The sequence below is a fragment of the Leucopleurus acutus genome (genome assembly GCF_964270905.1).
Source record: "Leucopleurus acutus genome assembly, chromosome: 9".
Classification (NCBI taxonomy): domain Eukaryota; kingdom Metazoa; phylum Chordata; class Mammalia; order Artiodactyla; family Delphinidae; genus Leucopleurus; species Leucopleurus acutus.
Genome location: NC_139144.1, coordinates 19,157,699 through 19,182,594, shown reverse-complemented (window position 1 = coordinate 19,182,594; position 24,896 = coordinate 19,157,699). Strand labels below are relative to the sequence as shown.

Genomic DNA, 24,896 nt, shown 5'->3' with positions numbered 1-24,896 from the left:
GAAACTTCATCATTCTGATGAAGAACATCTACAAAAACCTAGAACTAGCATCATCCTTAGTCAGATGTTGAAAGTTAGCCCCATAAGATTGGGAACAAAGCAGGGATATTCACTTTCACTATTTTTATTCAATTAAGTAATAGATTTTCTAACCAGGATAATAATGTCAACAAAAACTAGAAAGCATAAAGATTGCAAGTTAAAAAGTAAAACAGTCATTTGCAGATGACATGATTGTTTATTTAGAAAATCCTAAAGTATCTATAAGAAAGTTACTGTGTCAAAGAAATATAGTGGCATCAAAAACTACAAGGTCAATATACAGAAATGAAGTGTATTTCTATGCTATAATCAATAATTCAAAAATGAAATTTTTGAAAATTCCTTTTATAAATATACCAAGAAACCTAAAAACCTTACAAAAAAACTTCATAAAAAGATGTACAAGATCCCAACGCTGAAAGCTACAGAAACATTGCTGGAAGGAATTAAAGAAAATGGAAAATAAAAATATCAATTGGAAAACTCACTATCATTGCAATGAAATAGCACTTCATACCGACTAGGGTGGTTATAATCAAAAAGACAGAAAATAACAAGTGTTGATGAAGATGTGGAGAAATTGGAACCATCATACTCTGCTTGTTGGAATGTAAACTGGTACAGCTGCTTTGGAAAACAGTTTGGCAGTTCCTCAAAAAGTTAAACATAGAGTTACCATATGATCCAGCAATTCCACCCCTAGGTATATACCAAGAGAAATGAAAACTTATGTCAGTACAAGAACTTGTACGTGAATGTTCATGGCAGCATTATTCTTAATAGCCAAAATGGAGAAAATCCAAATCATCTCATGAATGGATAAACCAAATGTGGTATATCTGTACAATGGAATATTTTTCAGTCATAAAAACTAACAAAGTGGACTTTCCTGGTGGCACAGTGTTTAAGAATCCGCCTGCCAGCGCAGGGGACACGGGTTCGAGCCCTGACCTGGGAAGATCCCACATGCCGCAGAGCAACTAAGCCCGTGAGCCACAACTACTGAGCCCGCGTGCCACAACACTGAAGCTCACTGCCTAGAGCCCATGCTCCGCAACAAAAGAAGCCACCGCAATGAGAAGCCTGTGCACCGCAACAAAGAGTAGTCCTCGCTCACCACAACTAGACAAAGCCCGTGCGCAGCAACAAAGACCCAACGCAGCCAAAAAAAAAAGTAAAGGATAATAGTTTGCCATGTAGCTAGAGATTAGACAGTGCAGTGATGGTAAGTCCTAGATGACTAATAAAAAAGCAAAATACTGTTAACATTCAAAGTTTACCAGTATCCACTTACAGAGCATCTGTTTTGAGCATGGTACCCTCCCATGTATTGTAGAGGAAAGACAAAAAGAGAGTCCCTAGCTAAAGTCCACTAACAGTTAGGTCAGTTGTGCTAAAACTGCTTCCCGTTTTAATAATAACCTTATATTCTTAAAAGCCAAAAGTAATATTCCCTCTTTTTCTCTGATAGATGCTGTGAGAGAAGTAAGAAAATATTCCTCAACTCATGCCATTGAAAGCAGCTCAGCCAGCAGACCTGCTGCCTATGAACATACACAGATGAAACTTTTTAGGTCTCAAAGAAATCTTTACATTACTGGATTTTCATTATTTTTCTGGCTGTAAGTTTTTTAAAAAGCACAATTTAAAAACATGATTTGTGTTTCTCTTTCCCATTTTTTCTACCTATACTATAGTTGTTTTTTTTTCTGTACTATTTAGCATACTAACATCTTTATGAAAGAACTCAGATGACAGATCCAAATAACAAATAATAATTGTGGCTTGTAGGTTCTATAGGCCCATAACGCCCTGCATGATCTGGCGCCTGCTGCTCTGACGTGTACACCACGTTCCAACCACACTGCCCTTCGCTGCTCATTCATTCATCCATTCTTGCAACAAATATTTATTGAGTTCCTGTTTTGTACCCTGCTCCTTCCTGCTTCAGGATCTTCCCACCAGCTTCCCCTTCTGCCAGAATACTCTTTCCTTCCCTCTCTCCCTGGCTAATTTCTACTTTAGCCCCTTTCTCAGGAAAGCTGAGACCTCTGACCATCATTCCCCCAAAGTAGGAAGGTCTTCTGTTGTACACTCCCATAGAATGTGTAATGTATATGCTTTTCTTTCAAGTGTCATTCGTGATTGTAATTAAATACTGTTTTAATTCTTGCCTTCCCAAGTAGAACCTAAACTCTGAGAGCAGGGCCTCTGTCTTGTTTCCTGCTATGTCCCCAGTGCCTGGCACAGTGTTTAACACTTAGCAGTTCCTGAGGAAATATCTGCTGAATGAATAAATGAAGATAACGATTACTACTACTAACAAAGGAAGTTACCTATAAGTAGAAGTGAATGAGCAGTTTTTAGGTTTGGCCAGCCTCACAAAATGCTCTTTAAATTTTTTGCTGAGGGGGAAAAACTCTTACTGGCCCTGCCACACTGTCTGGAATTCTGTTTCTTCTCGTCCTGGCCAAAGGCCTCTACAGAGAAAATAAGTAAATTAATAAGTAGCACTGAACCTGCATTCCAAATGCTAATCTTCTAACGAAGATTCCAAAGAAATGAGACACAGGCTTGTTTTGACTGGAAGACTTGAATTAAAAATATATCTTCCTTCCGTAAACATCACCTCCCTCCACCACACCCACACCTACAGGGGAGTCGCTGGATAATTATTACTTAAAGTCACAGTTCCTGGTGATTAGTTGCACACTACTCTGACATTTTTTTCATTTTCTTAGAGTGTTGAGACGTCTGGTTACCCTTATTACTCAGCTGGCAAAAGAGCTGTCAAACAAAGGAGTACTTAAAGTTCAAGCAGAAAATACTAACCAGGCTGCCAAAAAATTCATGGAAGAGAATGAAAGACTAAAACGGGTATTTAAATTTTCTTCTTAAAAACTGGTGTAAGTGTTATTGGTATTCCCAAAGGGTGGTTTATTATTTTTCAGCATCAGAAAGAGCATTTTCATAATATATAAGGAGAAAATGACCATAAATAACAATATTCTACAAAATTACTGTTTCAGAAGTATTTTATTATCTTTAACTTTGTGTGTTCTCACAGTTTCCCTCCATAGTAGATTAATGCCATTGGACCTACTTCCTATGATTCAAGGAGAAAACAGTATTCTGGGAATATGAATTTTAATTCCTTCATTACCATTAATTTTACTTTATAACCTAAAGCAAGTTTTAATAAGTCTCATTATGTTTCCATTTCCCTTTCAGTTGAATTCCTGTTGGTTTTTTTGGTGTGGTTTTTTTTGTTGTTATTGTTGTTTTCTTTAAATGATGATTATGTAGGAAGCAGACGAAAATAGTTGATATAGATTGATGACTGCATATAATATTTTCAATTTCTAATTTGGTTATGCTGTTGATAATTCTTCTTTGAGAACCCTATGCTGTCTTTCCCTGGCTACTCAGGGAGAGTGTAAATGAGATACTGATGTTTTCCATGTTAAGTAAAAAGAAGAACGATTGGAAAAATGGAAGATACAAAATTACTTCAGGTATTTTTTTCTTAGGTTTAAAATTTAGGAGTCAGATCTCATAGCTTGAGTGTTTTCAGTTCATTTTAAGCCCCATAAGTTTTCCTAATTCTGCTTCTTAGAAAAAAATAATCAGTGGAACCTTCAGAAGTGAAACAACTTTTCTTGAAGAAAGAATTCCTAGCATAATGCAATAAGATTATCTCCCTATTATAAATTAATGAATTACAGTCAATTATATATTACATCAAATTATATTTATGTAAAAAGTATTGTGATTCTAAAGCCCAGCCTCTTACAGAAAGAACTATAAGCGTCACCTTTCATCAATGCTAAATGAGTTAGCTGTTACATAGTACAATATAAATCTTTCTAAAACCTATGAAATAAGTCAAAACTCATTGCAAAAAAAATTTTTTGATACTACAGTGTCATGGTCACCTATTCAGAAACCCATGTTTTACTTATGACGTCTACCTTATTTTTACTACAAAAACAGGATTCAAAAATGTCTCTTTGGGTAGATTATAACCAGCATCTTTTAAGGAAACTTTTAGAGAATAAGCACCGGTTTATATTTTTACTTCGTTTTGTTCTGTTTTGAAAAAGCATTGATCCATAGATGTCATGTAACTTTCCCGTTGTCATAAATATAGGTCTGGAAATCAAGCTGTCGGTATTTCTGTATTCAGAAACAAGCAATATACGTCACTGTAGTGTTTCAGCAGCACAGTCAGCCTTATTTTGTACCTTAATATTATTTGCTTCATTTTCTATCCTTTGATCTCATTTCATAATGGTAAAAACGAAACAAAACCCTCAAGGCTTTTATTAATATATGGTGGCTAAACTCAAAAGCACACAGCCAGTATTTGTAGACTTACCATGTACCGATCTTGATTTACCATGCCTATCATATTAAAGTAGTGAGTTGTAACTACTAATAGAACACTGCTTTTTTCCTCTTATTCTTGAACTCCAAGAAAATGGAAAGTGTTTTTGTAGTTTTGGTGCTATGATTTTTCTCATATATACCATAATTAATGTACTTAAATTAGTTTTGTCCTTCAGAAAAAGCACGTTCCTCAAAGCATTTCTTTTGGGATTGTTTTCAGAACCAGTTACTAACTTGCAAGGAAATTTATTTCATGATTACTGATTCTTTGATCCGCCACAGTGTCTCCCTTTTTTTGTTCTCCTCTCCTTTGGTTCCATGCTGTCCTGGTTCCCTGCTTCTGCATATCTGTGGCCCAGTCAGTGGCCCTAGATCATAAGTGCATAGATATACTGGGCTAAAGCGAGTACACAGTGGGGAGAAAGTCTGCAAGCTGGATAAAAATACTGTCAGTGCCCAAAGCGTAACTGATTAACCATAGGTCAGAATGTCAAAGATGACTTCTACTTCAAGATACTTCATGTAGGTTTTGAAATACCAGCTGAGGAAGGATAAAATTGCTAAAACATCTCTTCGTTCTCTATCAGAGATACATTATCTAATGGAAAGTGCATTACCCTGAAGTCCAAAAGACTTGGGTGCCAGTCCCAAATCTACCAGTAATTAGCCTTGTGACCTGGGGCAAGTCACCTCATTTGTTCTGGGCCTCAAGTTTATAACTAATAGCTAACGTTGTTCACATGCTTCACAGTAAGGTATTAACTCTTTCAATTGTTACAACAATGCTATGAGGTTGATGCTGTTAATATTTGCATTATATAGATGAAGAAATGTAGGCACAGAAAGGTTAAGCGACTTGCCCAAGATCATTCCACTAATAAGAGACAGACCTAAGGATTGAATCCAAGCAGGCTGCCTCTAAAATCCACTCTTAACCACATTGTTCTGTGCCCTTCAATCGTATGCTAACCTATGAAAGGACTTGCAGATGGTGCCTGGGACGCATTTCTGTTACAATATTCAGTTAATGAAATGAAATAATTATGAAAGACCAATTAACTTTTAATTTAACTGCTTTAGTATAACAACAGTGACAGAGCTTTACTTATTACTTGTTTTCTTCCCAGCCACTTACCAAGGTGGGATAAGGTGGGTGGGACAGTGAACATGTGTATTATTGTAGCTAGTAGCTATTGAATTTCAGATTCCAGGGCTCTTGGTCTTTCTCCAGCATCAAGTTACACAAAATAAAGTTGAACAAGTTGACAGGTGCAGTAATGAAAGCTTATTTACAAGATTGACACCAAATGCAACTTTTCCAAGTCCGTGGCAATAATAATTCAAGCAGACAGGGTAAACATTCCTGTAACTCAGCCGTTCTCTTCCAATTTGGGTAATCACTGGAGGCTGTGTTAACTGAATTCAGTGAAGTAACAGCTAAGATTGTTTTGAACTTGAAATGGTCAACAAACTTGTAGAGATTTGGAGGATTTTTTCCCTAGTTCCTGCTCTTAAAATATATATATATATATATTTTTTAATTTTGGAGATAAGAGGCTCCTTCAGTTTTAGTAGGTACTTCAGTCCTTTACCTCCTAAAAAAATTTCTTGGATTTATACAATATATTCGTTCGAGCTTTAATTCCTCCTTCGGATCTGCCTAATCTCTGTTATAACACGGTAGTATTGTATACGATCTTGTGCTGCAGTATCTATGCTGTAGTCTCATCCTTTCCACTAGATTGAAGTTACCTGAGAGCAGAGACCATACTTGGTCTTTTTTTTTTACTCCTTATAGTACATAGCACTGTAAAATATTTGCATGTAGTAGTAGCAGTGCTCAGTAGAACTTTGTTTTGTTTGTTTAATATATCAGCTTACATTAGAAAAGGAATCACCCTGCAGTAGAAATTCTTTACTGTGTCAGTCTGTTTTAAATTGTCCTGAGTTAACTTTTTTACCTGACTACGGAAGCTTTCCGTATCAAATTGCTGCCTTTTACTTGGTCAAATAACTCATGCCAGTATTATACATGTTCTGTTTTTCAAACATTAATCTAATTTGCCTTTCTTGGTAACTTAACATCTTACAATATCTTTTTGATAAGTCGGCGTCTTCATTCTATTAACGATGATTTCCATCCAGACATATAGATTATGAAACTTTTACCCCATGATGTTTTTATTTTAGTCAAATATTTTACTATTCAGATCTTAATTTTTCTTGTCTAGAAAAGATAAGCTGCAAACATAAACATTTTAAAAGCCAGAATAGATTTGAAAATAATAAAGAACATTGTAAAGGATTAACCGAATAAAAGTAATTTGGAGACTGTTCAATGAAAATTAGGTAGAATTGTCCAGGTGAAGAGATGGCCCTGTTATTCTCCACTTACCCATCTCTATCCTGACACCATTATGTTCTTCTCTTATGAATTCGTCTATATAGAACTAGTCTGAGTAGACAGCTCTGCAGTTGGAACATAATGGCTTTTCAAGTAGTACTGTCCCCAGAACTATTTGTTTTTCCTTAGAGTAACATCACGCAATTAAAGAAAAGACATTGTTTATCTAAATACCTTTGAAAATACAATTTTTTTTTGGCTGCCTTGGGTCTTCGTTGCTGCGCGTGGGCTTTTTTCTAGTTGCAGTGAGCGGGGGCTACTCTTCGTTGCGGTGCACAGACTTCTTGTTGCGGTGGCTTCTTTTGTTTCGGTGCACGGGCTCTAGGCGCGTGGGCTTCAGTAGTTGTGCCACATGGGCCCCAGAGTGCACAGGCTTCAGTAGTTGTGGCTCGCAGGCTCTAGAGCACAGGCTCAGTAGTTGTGGCACACGGGCTTAGGTGCTCTGCAGCATGTGGGATCTTCCTGGACCAGGGATTGAACCTGGGTTCCCTGCATTGGCAGGCAGATTCTTAAGCACTGTGCCACCAGGAAAGTCCCTGAAAATATAATTTTAATTGTAGCCCAACCAGAAACTCTTGTTATTTTCATTTCAGAGATTTCAGTCATAGAAAAAATTTTGTGTGTGTTTGCCAAATATCAAGTTTCTGCTAACAGAAGTTTACATTATAAAAAAGTATAAAATACTGAAAAGGACAAAGAATAAAATAAAGATCAATAATTTAAAATACATTGTCCATCTCTTTTCCTGAAAGAATGGCTATTGCAATCTAATGTTACTTCTTTCTATAACTGTCTTTTCTGATAGCTCTTGAAAAACCATGGCAAGGAAGAAGAACACATTTTGGAAGCGGAAAATAAAAAGCTAGCAGAAGATAAGGAAAAACTGGAAACTGAATTAAAGAAGGCTTCAGATGGTAACGTTGTATGCATGCACAAAAGTAGGAAAAGTATTGTGATATTTTATGCTGTTACACTTCACTGTTTTTCCTAAAACAAAATCATGGCTAAATGTTCTTCTGGCTAAAATACCAAGAGTGACCTATTTATAAATTCCTGCTTGAATACGGAGATAAAACAGTGTTTCAGCCAAGAGAAACATGCTCTGTTATACATACAAACATGTAGGTGTTTCAGATCTGTGTTGTAAATACAGATGTTCCTCCCTTAGCAAAAGAGCTATGTTCCTGAAAAGTTGCTTGTAAACACATGTTTGGAAATGAATCACATTTTTCCGTCATAGTATATTGCTTTTTGAAAGAAGCAATGACGGGGGATTGCTTATTATTATTATTTATCTTATTTATTATTATTTATCTTATCTTATTATTATTTATCTTATAATTATTATTATTTATCTTATCTTATTATTTTGGTTATAAGAAAATACGTTGCTTATCTCAAGCCCTAATACTTTCTACCTGCCAGATATAAGGAAAATGTTCCTTGAAAGAGATGGATAGGGATAGAATAAGCCACAGTCTAGGATGCCAGCTGAGAGCTTGAATGTCTCATTCCAAAACACACTGCAATGAGGACTTGGGGTAGGGCGTCCTAACTCCATTTTCCTGAAGGCAGCTATTTCTCCTACATTTTTTGTTTTTTGAAAAATAGCTCTGTTAGTATTTTCTTCTTTTTAGACAAGGAACAAATTATTATTGCCTGTAGCTGCATAGCACAGAAAAGTCCCAAGTCCAGTGTCATCCCAGCAAACTCTGAATAAAAGTTTATGGCTTGACCCCTGAGCAACATTCCTGCATATGACATAGTCCTTGATGTTGTCCAGATACTGGGGAACCTCTCAGTCAGAGTCAAGATAATAACCAATGCATAGACCTTCTCCAATTTCAGATCTCTTCCACTGCTTTGTGTTGGGAATAACTTGGAGAACGTTCAGTGACTGAATCAAAGACCTATTTTATGCCATTTGTAAGTTTAGAGTTTTTTTTAATAGACCTCAGTATAATAGAAGTTTCTGTACTATAACTTGCTGTTTGATTATCTATGGACATTGTTTGTGTAGAGTTGAGTTCATCAAGATGTATTTGAGGGACTTCCCTGGTGGTGCAGTGGTTAAGAATCCTCCTGCCAGTGCAGGGGACGTGGGTTCTAGCCCTGGTCCAGGAGGATCCCACATGCCACAGAGCAGCTAAGCCCATGTGCCACAACTACTGAGCCTGCTCTCTAGAGCCCGCAAGCCACAACTACTGAAGCTCACGTGCCAAGAGAAGCCACTGTAATGAGAAGCCCGTGCACCACAACAAAGAGTAGCCCTCACTCAACACAACTAGAGAAAGCCTGCGTGCAGCAACAAAGACCCAACACAGCCAAAAATAAATAAATAAACCTATTAAAAAAAAAAAGTATTTTAATTTGAGATGGAAAGCCTGAAGATAAAAGCTAATTCTGTTTTAAAAAAATCTGTAGGATATTTCATATATGATATAAAATATATAGTTACTTTCCTACTTCTTATTTAAAGTAAAAAAAGAAGATCATTTAGAGGCAGTAAGTTAAAAAATAAGTTACTCTTCTAGACAAGGTGGTAGATGATGTGATAGGTATAGTATAGCTCAAAATTCTAAATCTTCTCATAGTTGGTGTACTGTTGGCTCTTCTGCAATTCCAGACAATTTGGAACATGATCATGAAGTTTTAACATTTGTATGAAAATAAATTTAGTAATCAGACATTTCAAGTGAGAAGTAGTGTTCTTTTTTTACCCAACACAAAATATTGGTGCTAATCCTTCTGAAGAATGCAAGGGACTATTTCCAAAATACCTTTAATTAGTTTAAAAAAGTTATTTTAAATTTCTGCTTTTTTTTCATATTTGCCAAGGATCCTTTCCCTTATGTTGTAAGCAGAGTAGGACAGAAATTAAAAGACAGACAAGAATAGGTTGTGTGCCATGCTACACCTCTCCTAACCCTGGCCAGCTTAGTTTTTTCCTCCCTTTGCCTTTTAAAAATTCCAACTCTGAGATATTTTGAGCTTTAACCTCACAAGTCTGATATATAACTCTAAACTCGGGGTTATTTTGAGTAATATAAAGAAACTCAATATTTCTTTAACAGACAATTCAGATGTCTGGAGAAAATGAACTCTTTGATAATACAGGCATTTTGTTTATGATCTGATAACAAGAGATGCCAAACTTCTGTGTTTGAAGTGTAGACTGCAAAACTGCTTTCAAAGTGAATCAGTGTTGAGGTAAAAGCAGATTTTACCTGTTTGAGTATGTCCTGTTTGGTTCCTGCAAGGTGTGTAGTATTTTATGAACACATTTTATTTTAGACAACATTGTTACTGACCTTGAGAAGATCAAAGTTCCATTTCTAAAGGAGGTATAACCCTGGCTATGTTCTCTTGACCTATACCAATCAAATTCATTAAGACAAGAACTAAGAAATAAATTAAGAGTACAAGATTTGGATGAATTCAGCAGCACAATGCTTTGTACATAGTACCATTCAAATATATTCATAGATTTCTAAAAATTGAGGGTATTAAGGCTGACAGTGCTTAAGAAATGTTTTAGCAAGTTCTTTTATATTTGAAAACTGAGTAGAAAGGCAGTGTGGTTTGTTTCTTAATAGAGGTAGAGTATTTTCCATATGTATGGTCTTACCCTTAGTGTTTCTTTAATCTAAGTGAAACATTTTCTCCAAATATATTAGCAGAAGTAAAGCATAAATACAAAATGTCTGTTTAAACTGATTCAATCCAAATTGGAAAAGTGCTATTCTGAAGGCAGGTATTAAGAGCACTCACTCTATCAGTAGTGCCAAAATCTCCATCAGTTTTTAACCACCAGCTTAGATTTTTGACCAGTTAGTAAATTACCTGTGCTTCAGTGCAGTAATATGACCCCAGTGAGCCAAACGAGAGCGTGCATGTCCCCAAGCTCCCAATTTACACTCAGGACTAACTTAGTCAGGTGTAAGGACCTGATCTGTCATTTTTAATGATTTGTTTAATGGTAACTCTGATGTCCCAGTGTGTGGAGTAATTGGGAAAGGTCAGTGCCATGAAAAATGAGACCTTAGGCTCTAAAGAATTTACAAAGTTCAAAAGCCCTCCTAATAAAAATAGACCTTGTATGTAGTGGAAAACCTTCTGATATCCAAGGAGATTGACTTTTAAAGACTCTTCCAGGAGAGCTTCCCAGTATTTATTCTTAATACTTTCCCAGTGTTTATTCTTTTTTTTAATTAATTTCTTAAATTTATTTATTTTATTTACTTATTTTTTATTTTTGGCTGCGTTGGGTCATTGTTACTGCGCACAGGCTTTCTCTAGTGGCGGCGAGCGGGGGCTACTATTTGTTGCGGTATGCGGGCTTTTCATTACTGTGGCTTCTCTTTGTTGCAGAGCATGGTCTCTAGGTGCGGGGGCTTCAGTAGTTGCAGCACACGGGCTCAGTGGTTGTGGCTCGCGGGCCCTAGAGCGCAGGCTCAGTAGTTGTGGCACATGGGCTTAGTTGCTCTGCGGCATGTGGGATCTTCCCGGACCAGGGCTCAAACCCATGTGCCCTGCATTGGCAGGTGGATTCCTAACCACTGCGAGGAAATACGTACCATTCAGTCATTGCATGCATCCAGGCGGTGGTAAAAGTGGATACAGTTTTGAAAGTGATCGAGTTGCCTGTGGACATGTTACTTCCTCATTCCTTTAGGAGCAATAGTATACCCATAACATGCTACACTGAAAGTTACCAGGGCTGCCATTCTAATAGTAGAGGTTGAGTAGTAGTGTATTTCTCCTACATAAAGGGAAAAGAAAAAGAAGAAAATACAAAAAAATGATTGAGGCAAATTCCTTGACCCTGCCCTTATTCTTTCTTCCTTCCTTCCCTTCCTTTTCTTCCTTCCTTTCTTTTTCTTTCTTTCTATCAGCAATTTTTTAGGAACTATTCATATAACTTATTCATTGTAAGATCATTTAACATGGAGCATAATTAAAACTGTCCTTAAAAAGCATAACTATTGAGGGACTTCCCTGGCATTCCAGTGGTTAAGACTCTGTGCTTCCAGTGCAGGAGATGCGGGTTCCATCCCTTGTCAGGGAACTAAGATACCACATGTCACACTGCGCAGCCAAAAAATAAAAAGCATACCTATTGAGGATAAGGCAAATTTTTATTTATTTTTCTTCCAGTTTTATTGAAATATAGTTGACATATGGCACTGTATAAGTTTAAGGTGTGCAGAGTAATAATTTGATTTACATGCATCATGAAGCAATTATCACAGTAAGTTTAGTGAACATCCTTCATCTCATACAGATACAAAATTAAAGAATAGAAAATAACTTTTTTTCTTGTGATGAGGATTCTTAGGATTTCCTCTCTTAACAACTTTCATGTATGACATACACCAGTGTTAATTCTATTTATCATGTTGTATATTACATCCCTAGTACTTATCTTATAACTGGAAGTTGGTACCTTTTGACTGCCTTCACCCAATTCCCCCTCCCCCCCCACCTCTGGTAACCACAAATCTGGTCTCTTTTTTATGAGTGTGTTTGTCTTTGAAGTATAATTGACCTACAACACTATGTTAGTTCCTTTTACACAACATAGTGATTTGCTGTTTCTATACATTTCAAACTGATCACCACGATAAGTCTAGTCAAGTCTAGTTACCATAAGTCACCATACAAAGATATTACATAGTTACTGACTGTATTCCCCACACTGTACATTTCATACCTGTGACTCATTTATTTTGCAACTGGAAATCTGTACTTCTTAATCTCCTCACCTATTTCTTTCTTCCCCTTACCTCCCCTCCCCTCTGGCAAACACCTGTTTGTTCTCTCTATATATAAAACTCTGTTTATGTTTTGTTATGTTTGTTCTTTTTTTAATTCCACATATAAGTGAAATAATACATATTGCTCTTTCTCTGACTTACCTCACTTAGCATAACATTGATCCCTTCTAGGTCCATTCATGTTGTCACAAATGGCAAGATTCCATTCTTTTTTATGGCTGATTAATGTTCCATTGTGTGTGTGTCTGCATGTGTGCGCGTGCATGTGTTTGTGTGTGTGTGTGTATTACGTCTTTTTCATCCATGTATCTTTTGATGGGCAGTTAGGTTGCTTCCATGTCTTGGCTATTGTAAATAATGCTTCAGTGAACATAAGGGTGCATGTATCTTACGTTCTCTAATTAATGTTTTAGTTTTCTTTGGATAAATACCCAGGAGTGGTATTGCTGGAGATAAAGCAAATTTTAAATGCTATCTAAACAAAGTATATACAAACAGAACAGAAACTGATTGTAAAGGCCCATTCTGTGTTCCTAAGTATTGGCAGCATATAACAGGGACCTTAGATTTGGACCAGGAAATGGAATCTTCTAATCCTATTTAAACTTCTCCTTTGCCAAATAGAAGGTTTATATTTTTCCACTCTCAACTAGTTTATTCGACTCTGTTCCTAGATAAATGCTTCTCTGTCACTGTGGCTTACCTTGAAAAGAACTAGCATTCTAGCATTTCCTTTTACAGACCAACTTCACTACCCTTGAAGATGTTCAAGTGTTTTTTAAAACTCATCACCCTCTAATGCCAGTAATAAACAAATCATACTAACATAGGGACCAGGGAGTGAAAATAGTTGAAGTGCTTTACAAGAGAAATTGAAGATCAAGATAAGAGAGAAAATTACAAGGGAATTACTATTCTGTATATCAGTAACCCTAAATTCCTTCTTCTTGAGTTCCTTACAGAGGAACTGTTTGAGCCATCTATCTATCTAAAAATAAATTCTCAAAGTCCAAACTAAGCATATCTTACAGTTGCAGATTCTTGTGGGTGTAAATTCAACTATCTTTAACTTGCAGTTATAATCAAAGCCACCATCTTATTTTAAATTTTGCAATGCTTTAAAAAATTTGGTAGTTTTAGTCATATCATGTTTTTTGTTTTATGACCTTTTAATGAGTTTCTATGCTTTGAATAAGAAAAAACATGTATTTTCTCCTCTGTTTACTTATCTGGAAGTTTCTGCTTCTTTAACATCTCCTTCCCTTCCTTTGTTAGCTGAAAAATAAAAGTCCATATTTTAAAAGAATAGCATAGTTTATTTGAAGGATGTGGCAATAGACTATATGTAATTAATAATACATCAGTTATTTAAAGCAAATAAAATATATGACCCACCATTTTAGTCAGGTTTTAGCTCTTAGGTTGTTTTTTCATTTTTTAATGAAAGATATATTGCCATTTATTAGTTTATATTATCTCCACATGCAGTTGATGTTACTGTCAAACCAGAAGAAGGAGGCTTTCTTGCTGTGACTGCTTTCCTGGCACTAATATGTCATGGTGATATTTTCTCCTGCTGTTCCCTATTACATTCCCATTTAGTTGTGATGTTTTCCTTTTTGTGAGCTTCCTATCTGTTTGCAGGCCCTATATAAAATAAACTATTTAAGTGTCATCCAGTGACCAGGAGGAATAGCTACAGGGAAGATAGTAACTGAAGACAGAAATTCAAGGATACCTTTCATAGCATTGACAATACCAGCAAGCATGACTGATGCTACCTGAGGAAAAGCTTTTATTAGGTCTACAGAGGGGCATTAAAGCAAGAGAAAACAGTCTCTTCCCTGAAGAGGAAGATGGATGGATCCATCTTCCCAGATGGATGGATCCAACATATATACATAAAGTGACTACAATTTATTTCTTCCCAGATGGATGGATCCAACATATAACCCAGATGGATGGATCCAACATATATACATAAAGTGACTACAATTTATTTCTTCCCCTGTGTGATACATGAGTTAGTTTACTAAAAAACATGGAGTGGAGAGTGCTAAATGCATACTGAATAACAGAATGTTCCAGGTGATAAGAATATAATCAAGCATAGTTCTCCAAGTATGTTGATGGACATACAGATTGGATCAGCTTGTATCAGGTTTATGTTTACTGCCAAGTGCAGTAACGAAATTAAGCTGGACAACTCTGCTCTAAAAACACTTTTGAAATGGATGGAAAACAATCAGCTAGGAAAATGAGCTGGAAAATTAAAGAAGGAAAAACCTTTTCTTTGTAAAACTAAATCTCATTGCAGCATCCACTGTCTGTATAGCCTTTGTTCTTTCTATAAGCAAAATTGGAAGGGATAAAATGGGGAACTTCTTAAGAGGTTTCTTAAAATTTCCAGTATACTTTGGATCCTCCTCTCCTCTTATGCTCTGATACTTTAATTTATATTTCTTTTCAGTAAATTTATAATCTAAGAGAAAAGTGGTAAGACTTAGAAGTGTGTTTTACGAGAAGGATCAGAAAACTATGGTCCATGAGCCAAATCTAACCTGCTGCCTTGATTTTAGAAATTAAATTTTATTAGAACAAACCATGCTCATGTGTTTACATATTTTCTGTGGCTGTGGAGTTAAGTAAACTGGACAGAGTCTGCATGGCATAGAAAGCTGAAAATAAGGGAGTTCCCTGGCAGTCCAGTGGTTAAAACTCCGAGCTTTCACTGCAGAGGGCCCAGGTTCAGTCCCTGGTTGGAGAACTAAGATCCCGCAAGCCGAGTGCTGCGGCCAGAGAATAAAAAGAAAGCTACAAATATTTACAGTCTGGCCCTTTACAGGAGTAGTTTACTGACCCCTATTAAGGATCTTGAAGTAAGGAAGAACACCTTTTTCAGTATAAATAATGGTGTTGAAGAGATTGGTTTCTGCTTAATATTGTTATAAAATTTGCTGTGCACTTAAGTGGTGGTTGAATGTTGATCAGATAATTTAAGAAATTATATATGCTTATATGTAGTAAAACTAGTTCTTTGTTTACAGTCAAAGCAAACTGACTCCTTCAATTCTCGTATATGATGGTTTGTAAATTCTTCTAGATTCCACGTGTTGCTTCTGCTTACACACGAACTTGCTTTATAAAGCATATCCTTTTCAAAGCAGTGTGTATAAAGCTATACCTACACAGTACTTTGCCTAAAACGTACACCCTGATTTTTAAGTTGAAAGCCAGCATATTAATATAATTTGTAATTATTCTTTGCTAAGTCACAGAGCCAAAATTCTTTTCTTAAATACATTACTTAGCAACCCAGCTAAAATTAATGAAGGAAGTCTTCATGCATTTATTGGTGTTTCATTCGCTAATAGCATAAGAGTGGGGGCTGATTTTATTTATTAAATTATAAAGCCTGCTCATCAGTTCCTTGGCCCCGAGTCCCAGTAATCCTTATAAGTATCAGCGTGCCTTACATCCCTGTCTTTTCTAAAACCCAAAAGCGCTTCACCCATAAACCTCATTCATGGTCATAGTCCCCCAGAGGGTAGGGGCAGGCACCAATATACCTAGCGGTAGGTATAGAAATTAAGACACACACAAAAAATCACTCATTTCCCCTTTACTCATGTGGCAAATAGAGCTATAATTGGTTTCATGCATTAATGTTTACTCTTTAGTATAATTGTTTGGGCAGCTTTCTTTCCATTCCTTCTAAAGCATGTCCCTGCCATTAGTTTGGCTTCTTCACTTTGCCACTAGGGTGGCAACACCACAGATCTGATTATGCTTCTTCACTTCTTAAAACTCTGTATTGGTTCCTGTGACCTTTATAGCTCTTCAGGATGGCACACGTGGTCTTCTGCGATCTGCCCCCCAGCGTCATCTCTAGTTTTGCCTGCCCCACCCTTGTCCAGTCTAAATTTTATACCCCTACTCTATTAAATATGGGAGCTTTTCCTCCTAACAGTGGTGTCTCATCACCTTTCCCCTTTGCCCAGGACTGCAGGTCTGTCTGCCTCTACTGCCCTCTTCCTTCACACTCTGCCAGCTTGTGCTCATCCTTCAGCTCCAGCATCGCTGCCTCTCAGGAGCCTCCCTGAAACTCTCTCCCTTCAAGCTGGGTTGAGTGGCTTCCATCTGGACCTCCATAGTTCTGCATGGATACTAACTTAATAGTGTACTCTGTAGAAATTACTTTTCATTTGTTTATCTTTCTTACTAGATTGTAAGTGCTGTGAAGGCAAGGGCCACATCTAAGTCAACTCCTTGTCCCCAGCACATACTTAGTGTTCTAGGCCTGTTATCTAATAGATATGAATAAATCTCACCCCCAAACACTGGTTCATCATAATTAGGCTCTTGCAAACTACTTACCTCCTTCTTCTTCCTCCCCTCTTCCTCCCCCCCTCCCCCCTTCCTCCTCTACTTCCCTCCTCTCTCAAGGACCGAGCTCTGGTGATAGTCAGGTATCCATCACTTGGCACCTGCACTCAAGCATCTCAGCATTGCTGAAGGAACTAACTTCTTACTTTAAATAAATGGTCACTGCATTCAGATGGTCCCTCAGCACTGTGACAGTCCTATTGAACTTCTCTAAAATCTTCACTTTTTCACTCTTCAGAACTACTTTAGATCTTCTCATCTCACTTCTAAATTCTAAATCCACCCTACTTCATTGGGCACAAAGAATTAGTCAAAAAAGTCATCTTCTTACCACCAAAACTACTGTCCTCCCTCAGCTGGCCTCAAACTCTACCTGTCCTTGGGTTACTGTGGATTAAGTTTCAATCCTTCTTCTACTGCTTTGGCTGCCAAGCCCACTATCCTTCTCAAGGATGCTGTTTCTGCAATTACTTCCTCACTTCCTATCACCCTACAGACATCTCCTGGCATCTCCTATCCCAAAACATAAAAACAAAAACTTCCTTTTGTCTCATATTCCTTCACTTACTGCCCCATTTCTCTGCTCTACTTCATAGCAATTTATTTTTTTCCTTTTAACTTTTTATTCAGACATAATAAATTCAAATCACACAATTCAAATCACAGGAGAGATGCAAAAATAATACCAAAAAAATATGCCCTGTACCCAAATGATAACACCTTACACTTGCCTTATCCTTTTCTTTCTCTTCATATTTTCCTCTCACTTATTATTTTTATATTTTCCAAATGGTGATTTTCTAATTCTTTTATTCCTTCTCCATTTATTAGATGCCATTCTATTGTTAAAGGAGAAGCTTTCCCTTTTTCCCCCAGTTACTTATTGATTTGCTTGTGTAACATATTCATTGCATTATAATTCATCGTGAGCATTATATTTTAGTGTTCAGATTGTCTCAGATTTGGCCAGTGGAAGTCTTTTCAAGCTGGGTCCCATATCATTTTGTCATGCCCCCATTCTGTAAGCACATACATTCTGGTATAACAAGATAGTCCAAGCTTATCTTGTACTTTTCCTCCTCTATCCCTTGAATCAACCATTTCTCCAGTGAGCCTTTAGGTAGAGAATGGTATTTAGAAAATAATATCTAGAGCCTAGGTGTGCTCATTGCTACTGGGGTGTCATTACTTCTAGGTGCCCTTAGCAGACAGAACTGATAGTAGCTTAAATTTTACCACTTTAGAGAAACTTTTCCTGAGTACTCCATCTCATGTGGCTGCATAGTCATTCTTTATCACATCACCCTATTCTAACTTTCTTCATGACACTTGGCACTCACTGTTGGTTGGTTGGTTGCTTTATTGTGCGTCTTCCTCTGACTAGAAAATGAGTATTACGAGAGCTAAGACCCTACCTATCTTTTCATCCTCAACACTTAGTAGAATGCCTGATGCCTAGTAGTCATTCCATACATTGTTGAATGGATAGATGAGTGGATGACTCCCTTGTCTTAGGGCAGTTTCACCTGTGTAACAGCTTCATCTTCTCTAGTCATGAACAGTAGGAATCTTTGGAGGGGCTCTTATGTGTCATGGACTCTCAGTAGTTAGAGACTGGGAAAAACGTTTCCTTCTTCATATTCTTGATGAAAACAGTAAAGATTTCTCATCGCTGTTAAGGAGCTTAATTCTCACAGCCCTTCTGTATTTGTTGTACAAATTGGCCCTAATGTGGATTTCATAAAAACTGTTTTTATGAACACTAACTTTAAATATTTTTAAGATATTTATAATCATATTGCCTCTCAACCCTCCTCTTAAATAACTTAAACCTCTTACACATAAGATTTATTCATGAAGGTTAAGGGACGTACACTTTGATATTCTTGAAATGTATTAAGTTCATGCTTCTTTTTTTTTTTTTAGTCTATGGCAATATCTAGATCACTTTTCGTGATCTGGCTTACCTCGTTTTTATTTTTGAATTTAATTTTATTTATTTTTCTATACAGCAGGTCCCTATTAGTCATCAGTTTTATACACATCAGTGTATTAATGTCAATCCCAATCGCCCAATTCATCACACCACCATGCCCCCCCGTGGCTTCCCCCCTTGGTGTCCATACGTTTGTTCTCTACATCTGTGTCTCAATTTCTGCCCTGCTAACTGGTTCATCTGTACCATTTTTCTAGGTTCCACATATATGTGTTAATATACGATACCTGTTTTTCTCTTTCTGACTTACTTCACTCTGTATGACAGTCTCTAGATCCATCCACGTCTCTACAAATGACCCAATTTCATTCCTTTTTATGGCTGAGTAATATTCCATTGTGTATATGTACCACATCTTCTTTATCCATTCATCTGTTGATGGGCATTTAGGTTGCTTCCATGACCTGGCTATCATAAGTAGTGAGGTTCATGCTTCTTTACTAGAATATCTGCTTTTCTTTTAGCTACTGCCTCACTCCCGACTCACTGACTTTTTTAAATATTACCACTTTGGTGGGGTTTTAACTACATAATACAATAATTTTAAAACATCAGAAGATTTTACACAAAAGAAAAATTTAATTAAGTTTTTGTTTATTTAAAACAATGGAACTTAAGGGGTCATATTTGATAGGTTCTTACTAAGATAGTACTTATAGCGTAATGAATTTTATTATATCTTGTCCTGTATACATGTGTTTTGTGTGAGGTTTTTTCCCACTGTACTTTTTTAAAATAAACTTTATGTTAGGACAGTTTATATTTATAGAAAAGTAGGCAATATAGTACAGAGAATTATCATATACCCCACGCTCAGTGTCTCCTATTATTCATGTCTTACATTAATATGGTTCATTTATACAATTAATGAACCAATATGGATATATTATTATTGACAAAGTCCATAGCTTATTCAGATTTCCTTAGTTTTCACCTCACATCTTTTTTCTGTTCTAGGATCTCATTCAGGATACCACATTACATTTAGCTTTATGTCTCCTTAGGCTCCTCTAGGCTATAATAATTTCTCAGACTTTCCTTATTTTTGAAGAGCTTGACAGTTTTGAGAAGTATTGGTTATTTTACAGAATGTTTCTCTGTCAGAAGCTGTCTGATATTTTTCACAGTCAGACTGGAGTTACGGGACTGGAGAGGAAAGTCACAGAGGGTAAAGTGCCATTTTCATCACGTTATTCCAGAAATACATACCAGCATGATTCATCACTGTTGATGTTGACCTTGACTGCCTGGCGGATGTTAGTGTTTGTCAGGTTTCTCTATGCAATGTTACTTTTTTCCCCCTCTTCCCATAGTGTAGTCTTTGGAAGGAAGTCACTATTTGTAGCCCAAGCTTAAGAAGTGGGAGGTTATGCCCTACCTCCTTGAGGTGAGAGTATCTACATAAATTTTTGGAACTCTTCTGCACAAATATGTCTATTTACCCCTAATTATTTATTTATTTAATCATAGGTATTCATTTTATACTGTAGATTATAATTTAATACTCTTAATCTATACTCGTGCTTCTCTTCATAATCAAATGAATCTTTTGCCTTTTCCTAAAGATTCGTCTGGGGAGGGATAAAGCATGACTATTGCTTCAGTTTTTTGAGGCCTTCTGGGAATAAACAAGGCTGTAAAAAAAAAAGAAAGAAAAAATACTCTTTTATTTATTTTGTCGCTCAAGTCATTTTTTTAGCATTAGCCATTGGGAGCTCCTTCAGTTGGCTCCTGTGTCTCTTTGACATGTCCCATCATTTTGGATTTTTTTTTTTTTTTTGCTTTATCTTTTCTTGAGTACATCCTTCTGACTCTACAAGGTGCTCCAGGCTTATCTTGTATATATCCTGCCCGATAGAATCAGTGTTTTCTTTTTTTTTTTAAACTAAACTGGATTCTGTAATAGTATTCGTTTGCTTTTTGTTTTTAATTATGAATTAGCATGAGATATTTGTAATGTGATTATATTTTTATCAAAATATCAAGAAAGGTCTGTTTGCTTTGTGACTTTCCAGCTAGCCTGAATTTATTTCCATTAAAGATATAATTTGGTTTAGTTGCAACCAAGATTCCTATCAAGTGACTAAAGTGGTACCTCATTGTTTACCTGACATTTATCATATTTTCAAAAAATGAACTGGTTCCACACAAGTGAATTTTTCAGATGCTTAAAGCTTAGACTTTTCATTTGTCTGTTCTTTCCTTCCTTCAGGGAACATATTTTAGACACCTGCCATGGGCTAGGCACAGTGCTGGGTACCCAGAACAGAGAGACAAGACACAGCTTTGTTTCTTGAGTAGTCCACAGTCCGGTAGGGACATAGTTATACCTCAGCATGATAAGTGCTATAATAAAATTAAGCTCAAGATGAAGTAGAAGCCAACAGAAAAGATCAAGGATAATTTCTTGACATTTCAAAGGATAAATATTAATTACCCAGATGAAATAGGAGAGAATGAGTCAGGCAGGGAGGTGAAAGGAGATGGGCAAGGATGTTTTAACAAAATGAGTAGCATGTAACTGAAAGAGTATGCCTTTCTGAAGTACTACAAGGTGCTCACTGTGGCTGGAGCATAAAATAAGGTGGAGGTAGTGGTGAGAGTTGAAAAGTAAGCCTAGGATCCATCATAAAGGGCCTCATGTGCCATGTTTATATGTTAACATTTTGGTGGGGGAGCACTGCTGGAGGGTTTTTAGGCAGAGGAGCAAGCAATCACTTTGACATTACTGTGGACAATGAATTAGAGTAGCCAAGAAACAAGGTGAGGAATCCATTTCAATAATCTAAACTAGAGATGAGGACCGTGATAACAGATTGAGTGAAGTGGATGGATTGGAGAGATAAAAAGGAAGTAGAGTCAACACACCTTATCAACATACGGATGTGAGGTTAAAAAAGAGTGGGTGAGGGCTTCCCTGGTGGCGCAGTGGTTGAGAGTCCGCCTGCCGATGCAGGGGACGCGGGTTCGTGCCCCGGTCCGGGAGGATCCCACATGCCGCGGGCTGGGCCCGTGAGCCATGGCCGCTGAGCCTGCGCGTCCGGAGCCTGTGCTCTGCTACGGGAGACGCCACAGCAGTGAGAGGCCCGCGTACCACAAAAAAAAAAAGAGTGGGTGATAATTGAAGTGATAAATAAAACAGACCTTACCTGCATGTACCTGACAATATAGGCTTGTACAAAAATTACCACAATATAATTAAAACCACATTTATGTCCCTTACTGAACAGAAGTTTGTGTGTCTACTTTCCAAATATTTTGGAAGCATTACTGTAGGTTAACAGTCCAGTGATGGTCCCTGTAAAGGAAGAGTACATGTGAGGATTAAGTACTGAAGAGCTCTGGTATGTCACACTCTCGAGTTCTCAAAAATAGAACCAAATGAACTGAAAAGAAATCAACACTAGATGTAGGGAAATTTTTCAAATTAAAATTTGAAAAATTTATTTCTCTGGCACAATCCTTATAGCTAGTGTACAGCAGCCAGCTTGAGCTGCCACGCCAATGTGTCTAAAAATTTTCTCTTACATTTCCTGGCAGAGCTTAGCTAATACTGTCTGTTATCCCGGGTAGAAAATACAGTGATACAATACAGTTACACAGTGCATCAGTCTCACCAGCTCCTCTTGCTGTGCAAATAGCTCCATAAATGTAAGTTTGGCACTTGGAAAACCACAAATATTTTTGGCCTGCTTACATGGCATTTTACACAAACATTTTGGCTTACTACATGTCACTGTAACATTAATTGGGGTTATTCTTTATATTAATAAATGATTTTTGTCTCAAAAAGTTCCCAGAGAACATAAATGAATCTGGCCAGTATTGTCATGAAATGTCTCAACATTTCCATAACGCTACTGGCAAATGATAGCAGCTCATTTCTGCAGATGAGAAAATTGAAATAGTGACTTAGATGTATCACCTCAAGCCTCCTTGTCTGATGTCTTCCGTATATATGCTGTTTCCAAAATAACATGGTTCAAAATAAAACAAGCATATTCAAATGTCAGATAACAAGTTTATATAATCCCTTAGTCATGAAGGCAGTTCCAAAAGGAGGTAGAAGACAACCAAAACAGAATATTGTAATTTTTATAAAATGAGAGGTAGAGAAAGGACTAGGAAACAGTCCAAAAGGCTCCTAGACAGTAACATCCTCTCCTAATTAGAGTGAAATCAATAAAATAGTAATCATTAGGTTTACTAATATCCACTGAAATACAAAATAAAATAAGAAACACAGTTCATGCCTTGGCTTGATAAGTGCAAGAAAAACAGGATTTGCCTGCAGTTGTTTTGTTATAGCTTCGTACCATTCATGATGAGAAGAAACTTCTGGATAGACTGTACAAGTGGTTTTCTAGCTGCTTCTACAGATTTGTAGTTCCACTTGACTCATTCTTTCTCCTAACAAATCATGAGAAAAATAGTATCTTTTAATAAGGAACTGATGAGTTGATATCTAAGAATTTCCTAATTAATTTATTCATTTCAAAAATTTAAGTATAAATCGTTTTTAACATTAAGATGAACTGTTCAATACAACCTCCTGACCAACATTTTTTTTTTTTTTTTTTTTTTGCGGTACGCAGGCCTCTCACTGTTGTGGCCTCTCCCGTTGCGGAGCACAGGCTCCGGACGCGCAGGCTCAGTGGCCATGGCTCACAGGCCCAGCCGCTCCGCGGCATGTGGGATCTTCCCGGACCGGGGCACGAACCCGTGTCCCCCGCATCGGCAGGGGGACTCTCAACCACTGCGCCACCAGGGAAGCCCCCTTTCTTTCTCTTTCTTTTTTCTTTTCTTTTCTTTTCTTTACTTTCTTTTCTTTCCTTCCTTCCTTTCCTTCCTTTCCTTCCTTTCCTTTCTTTCTTTCTTTCCTTTCTGCATTGGATCTTTGTTGTTGTATGTGGGCTTCCTCTAGTTGTGGCGAGTGGGGGCTACGCTTCATTGCAGTGCGTGGACTTCTCACTGCAGTGGCTTCTCTTGTTGCAGAGTACCGGCTCGAAGCATGGGCTTCAGTAGTTGTGGCATGCGAGCTCAGTTGTTGTGGCTCACGGAATCTAGAGCACAGGCTCAGTAGTTGTGGTGCACGGGCTTAGTTGCTCCATGGCATGTGGGATCTTCCCAGACCAGGGATGGAAACTGTGTGTGTCCCCTCCATTGGCAGGCGGATTCTTAACCACTGTGCCACCAGGGAAGTCCCTGCTTTTTATATACCAAAGTAAGTCCAGGCTCGTAAACATTTTTAGTAAGGAAGGAACTGAAGATAACACCATGTTTTGTATTTTGAAGTATCATCTAGGGGGCTTCCCTGGTGGCGCAGTGGTTAAGAATCTGCCTGCCAATGCACGGGACATGGGTTCGAGCCCTGGTCCAGGAAGATACCACATGCTGTGGAGCAACTAAGCCCCTGTGCCACAACTATTGAGCCTGAGCTCTAGAGCCCACGAGCCACAACTACTGAGCCCGTGTGCTGCAACTACTGCCATGCGCCTAGAGCCCATGCTCCGCAACAAGAGAAGCCACCGCAATGAGAAGCCCGCATACTACAACGAAGAGTAGCCCCCGCTCGCCGCAGCTAGAGAGAGGCCACACACAGCAACGAAGACCCAACGCAGCCAAAAATAAATTTATTAATTAAAAAAAAAAGTATCATCTAGGAAAGGCCTTACGCACAGATTGAAAAGTAATGTGTAAATCTTTGTATTGTGGGTGTGGTCCCTATGAAATCTAACCAACTACCAAAAATCTCTCTTCCACATCTAACCCATGCCCTTCTTTACTAAGTGACGCATAAAATTTGTCAAATTCAACTTTTAATACCTAGTTTAGATTTATGGACCTATAGAAGTAATGTGGAGGAAGTTATAAAGCTGCGCTGTCTATTATGGCTAGCCAT

The 24,896-nt window shown here is 37.4% G+C and overlaps 1 protein-coding gene across 1 annotated transcript in view; it reads left to right on the top strand.

Moving 5' to 3' along the window:
- LOC309966139 (B-cell receptor-associated protein 29) overlaps positions 1–24,896 on the top strand; it is a 39,955-nt gene that overhangs the window by 7,444 nt on the left and 7,615 nt on the right. The window contains exons 3-5 of the mRNA XM_082846088.1: positions 1,514–1,664; positions 2,784–2,919; positions 7,641–7,749. Of these exons, the coding sequence (XP_082702214.1) occupies positions 1,514–1,664; positions 2,784–2,919; positions 7,641–7,749 (396 nt within the window). The remainder of the gene's footprint in view (positions 1–1,513; positions 1,665–2,783; positions 2,920–7,640; positions 7,750–24,896) is intronic.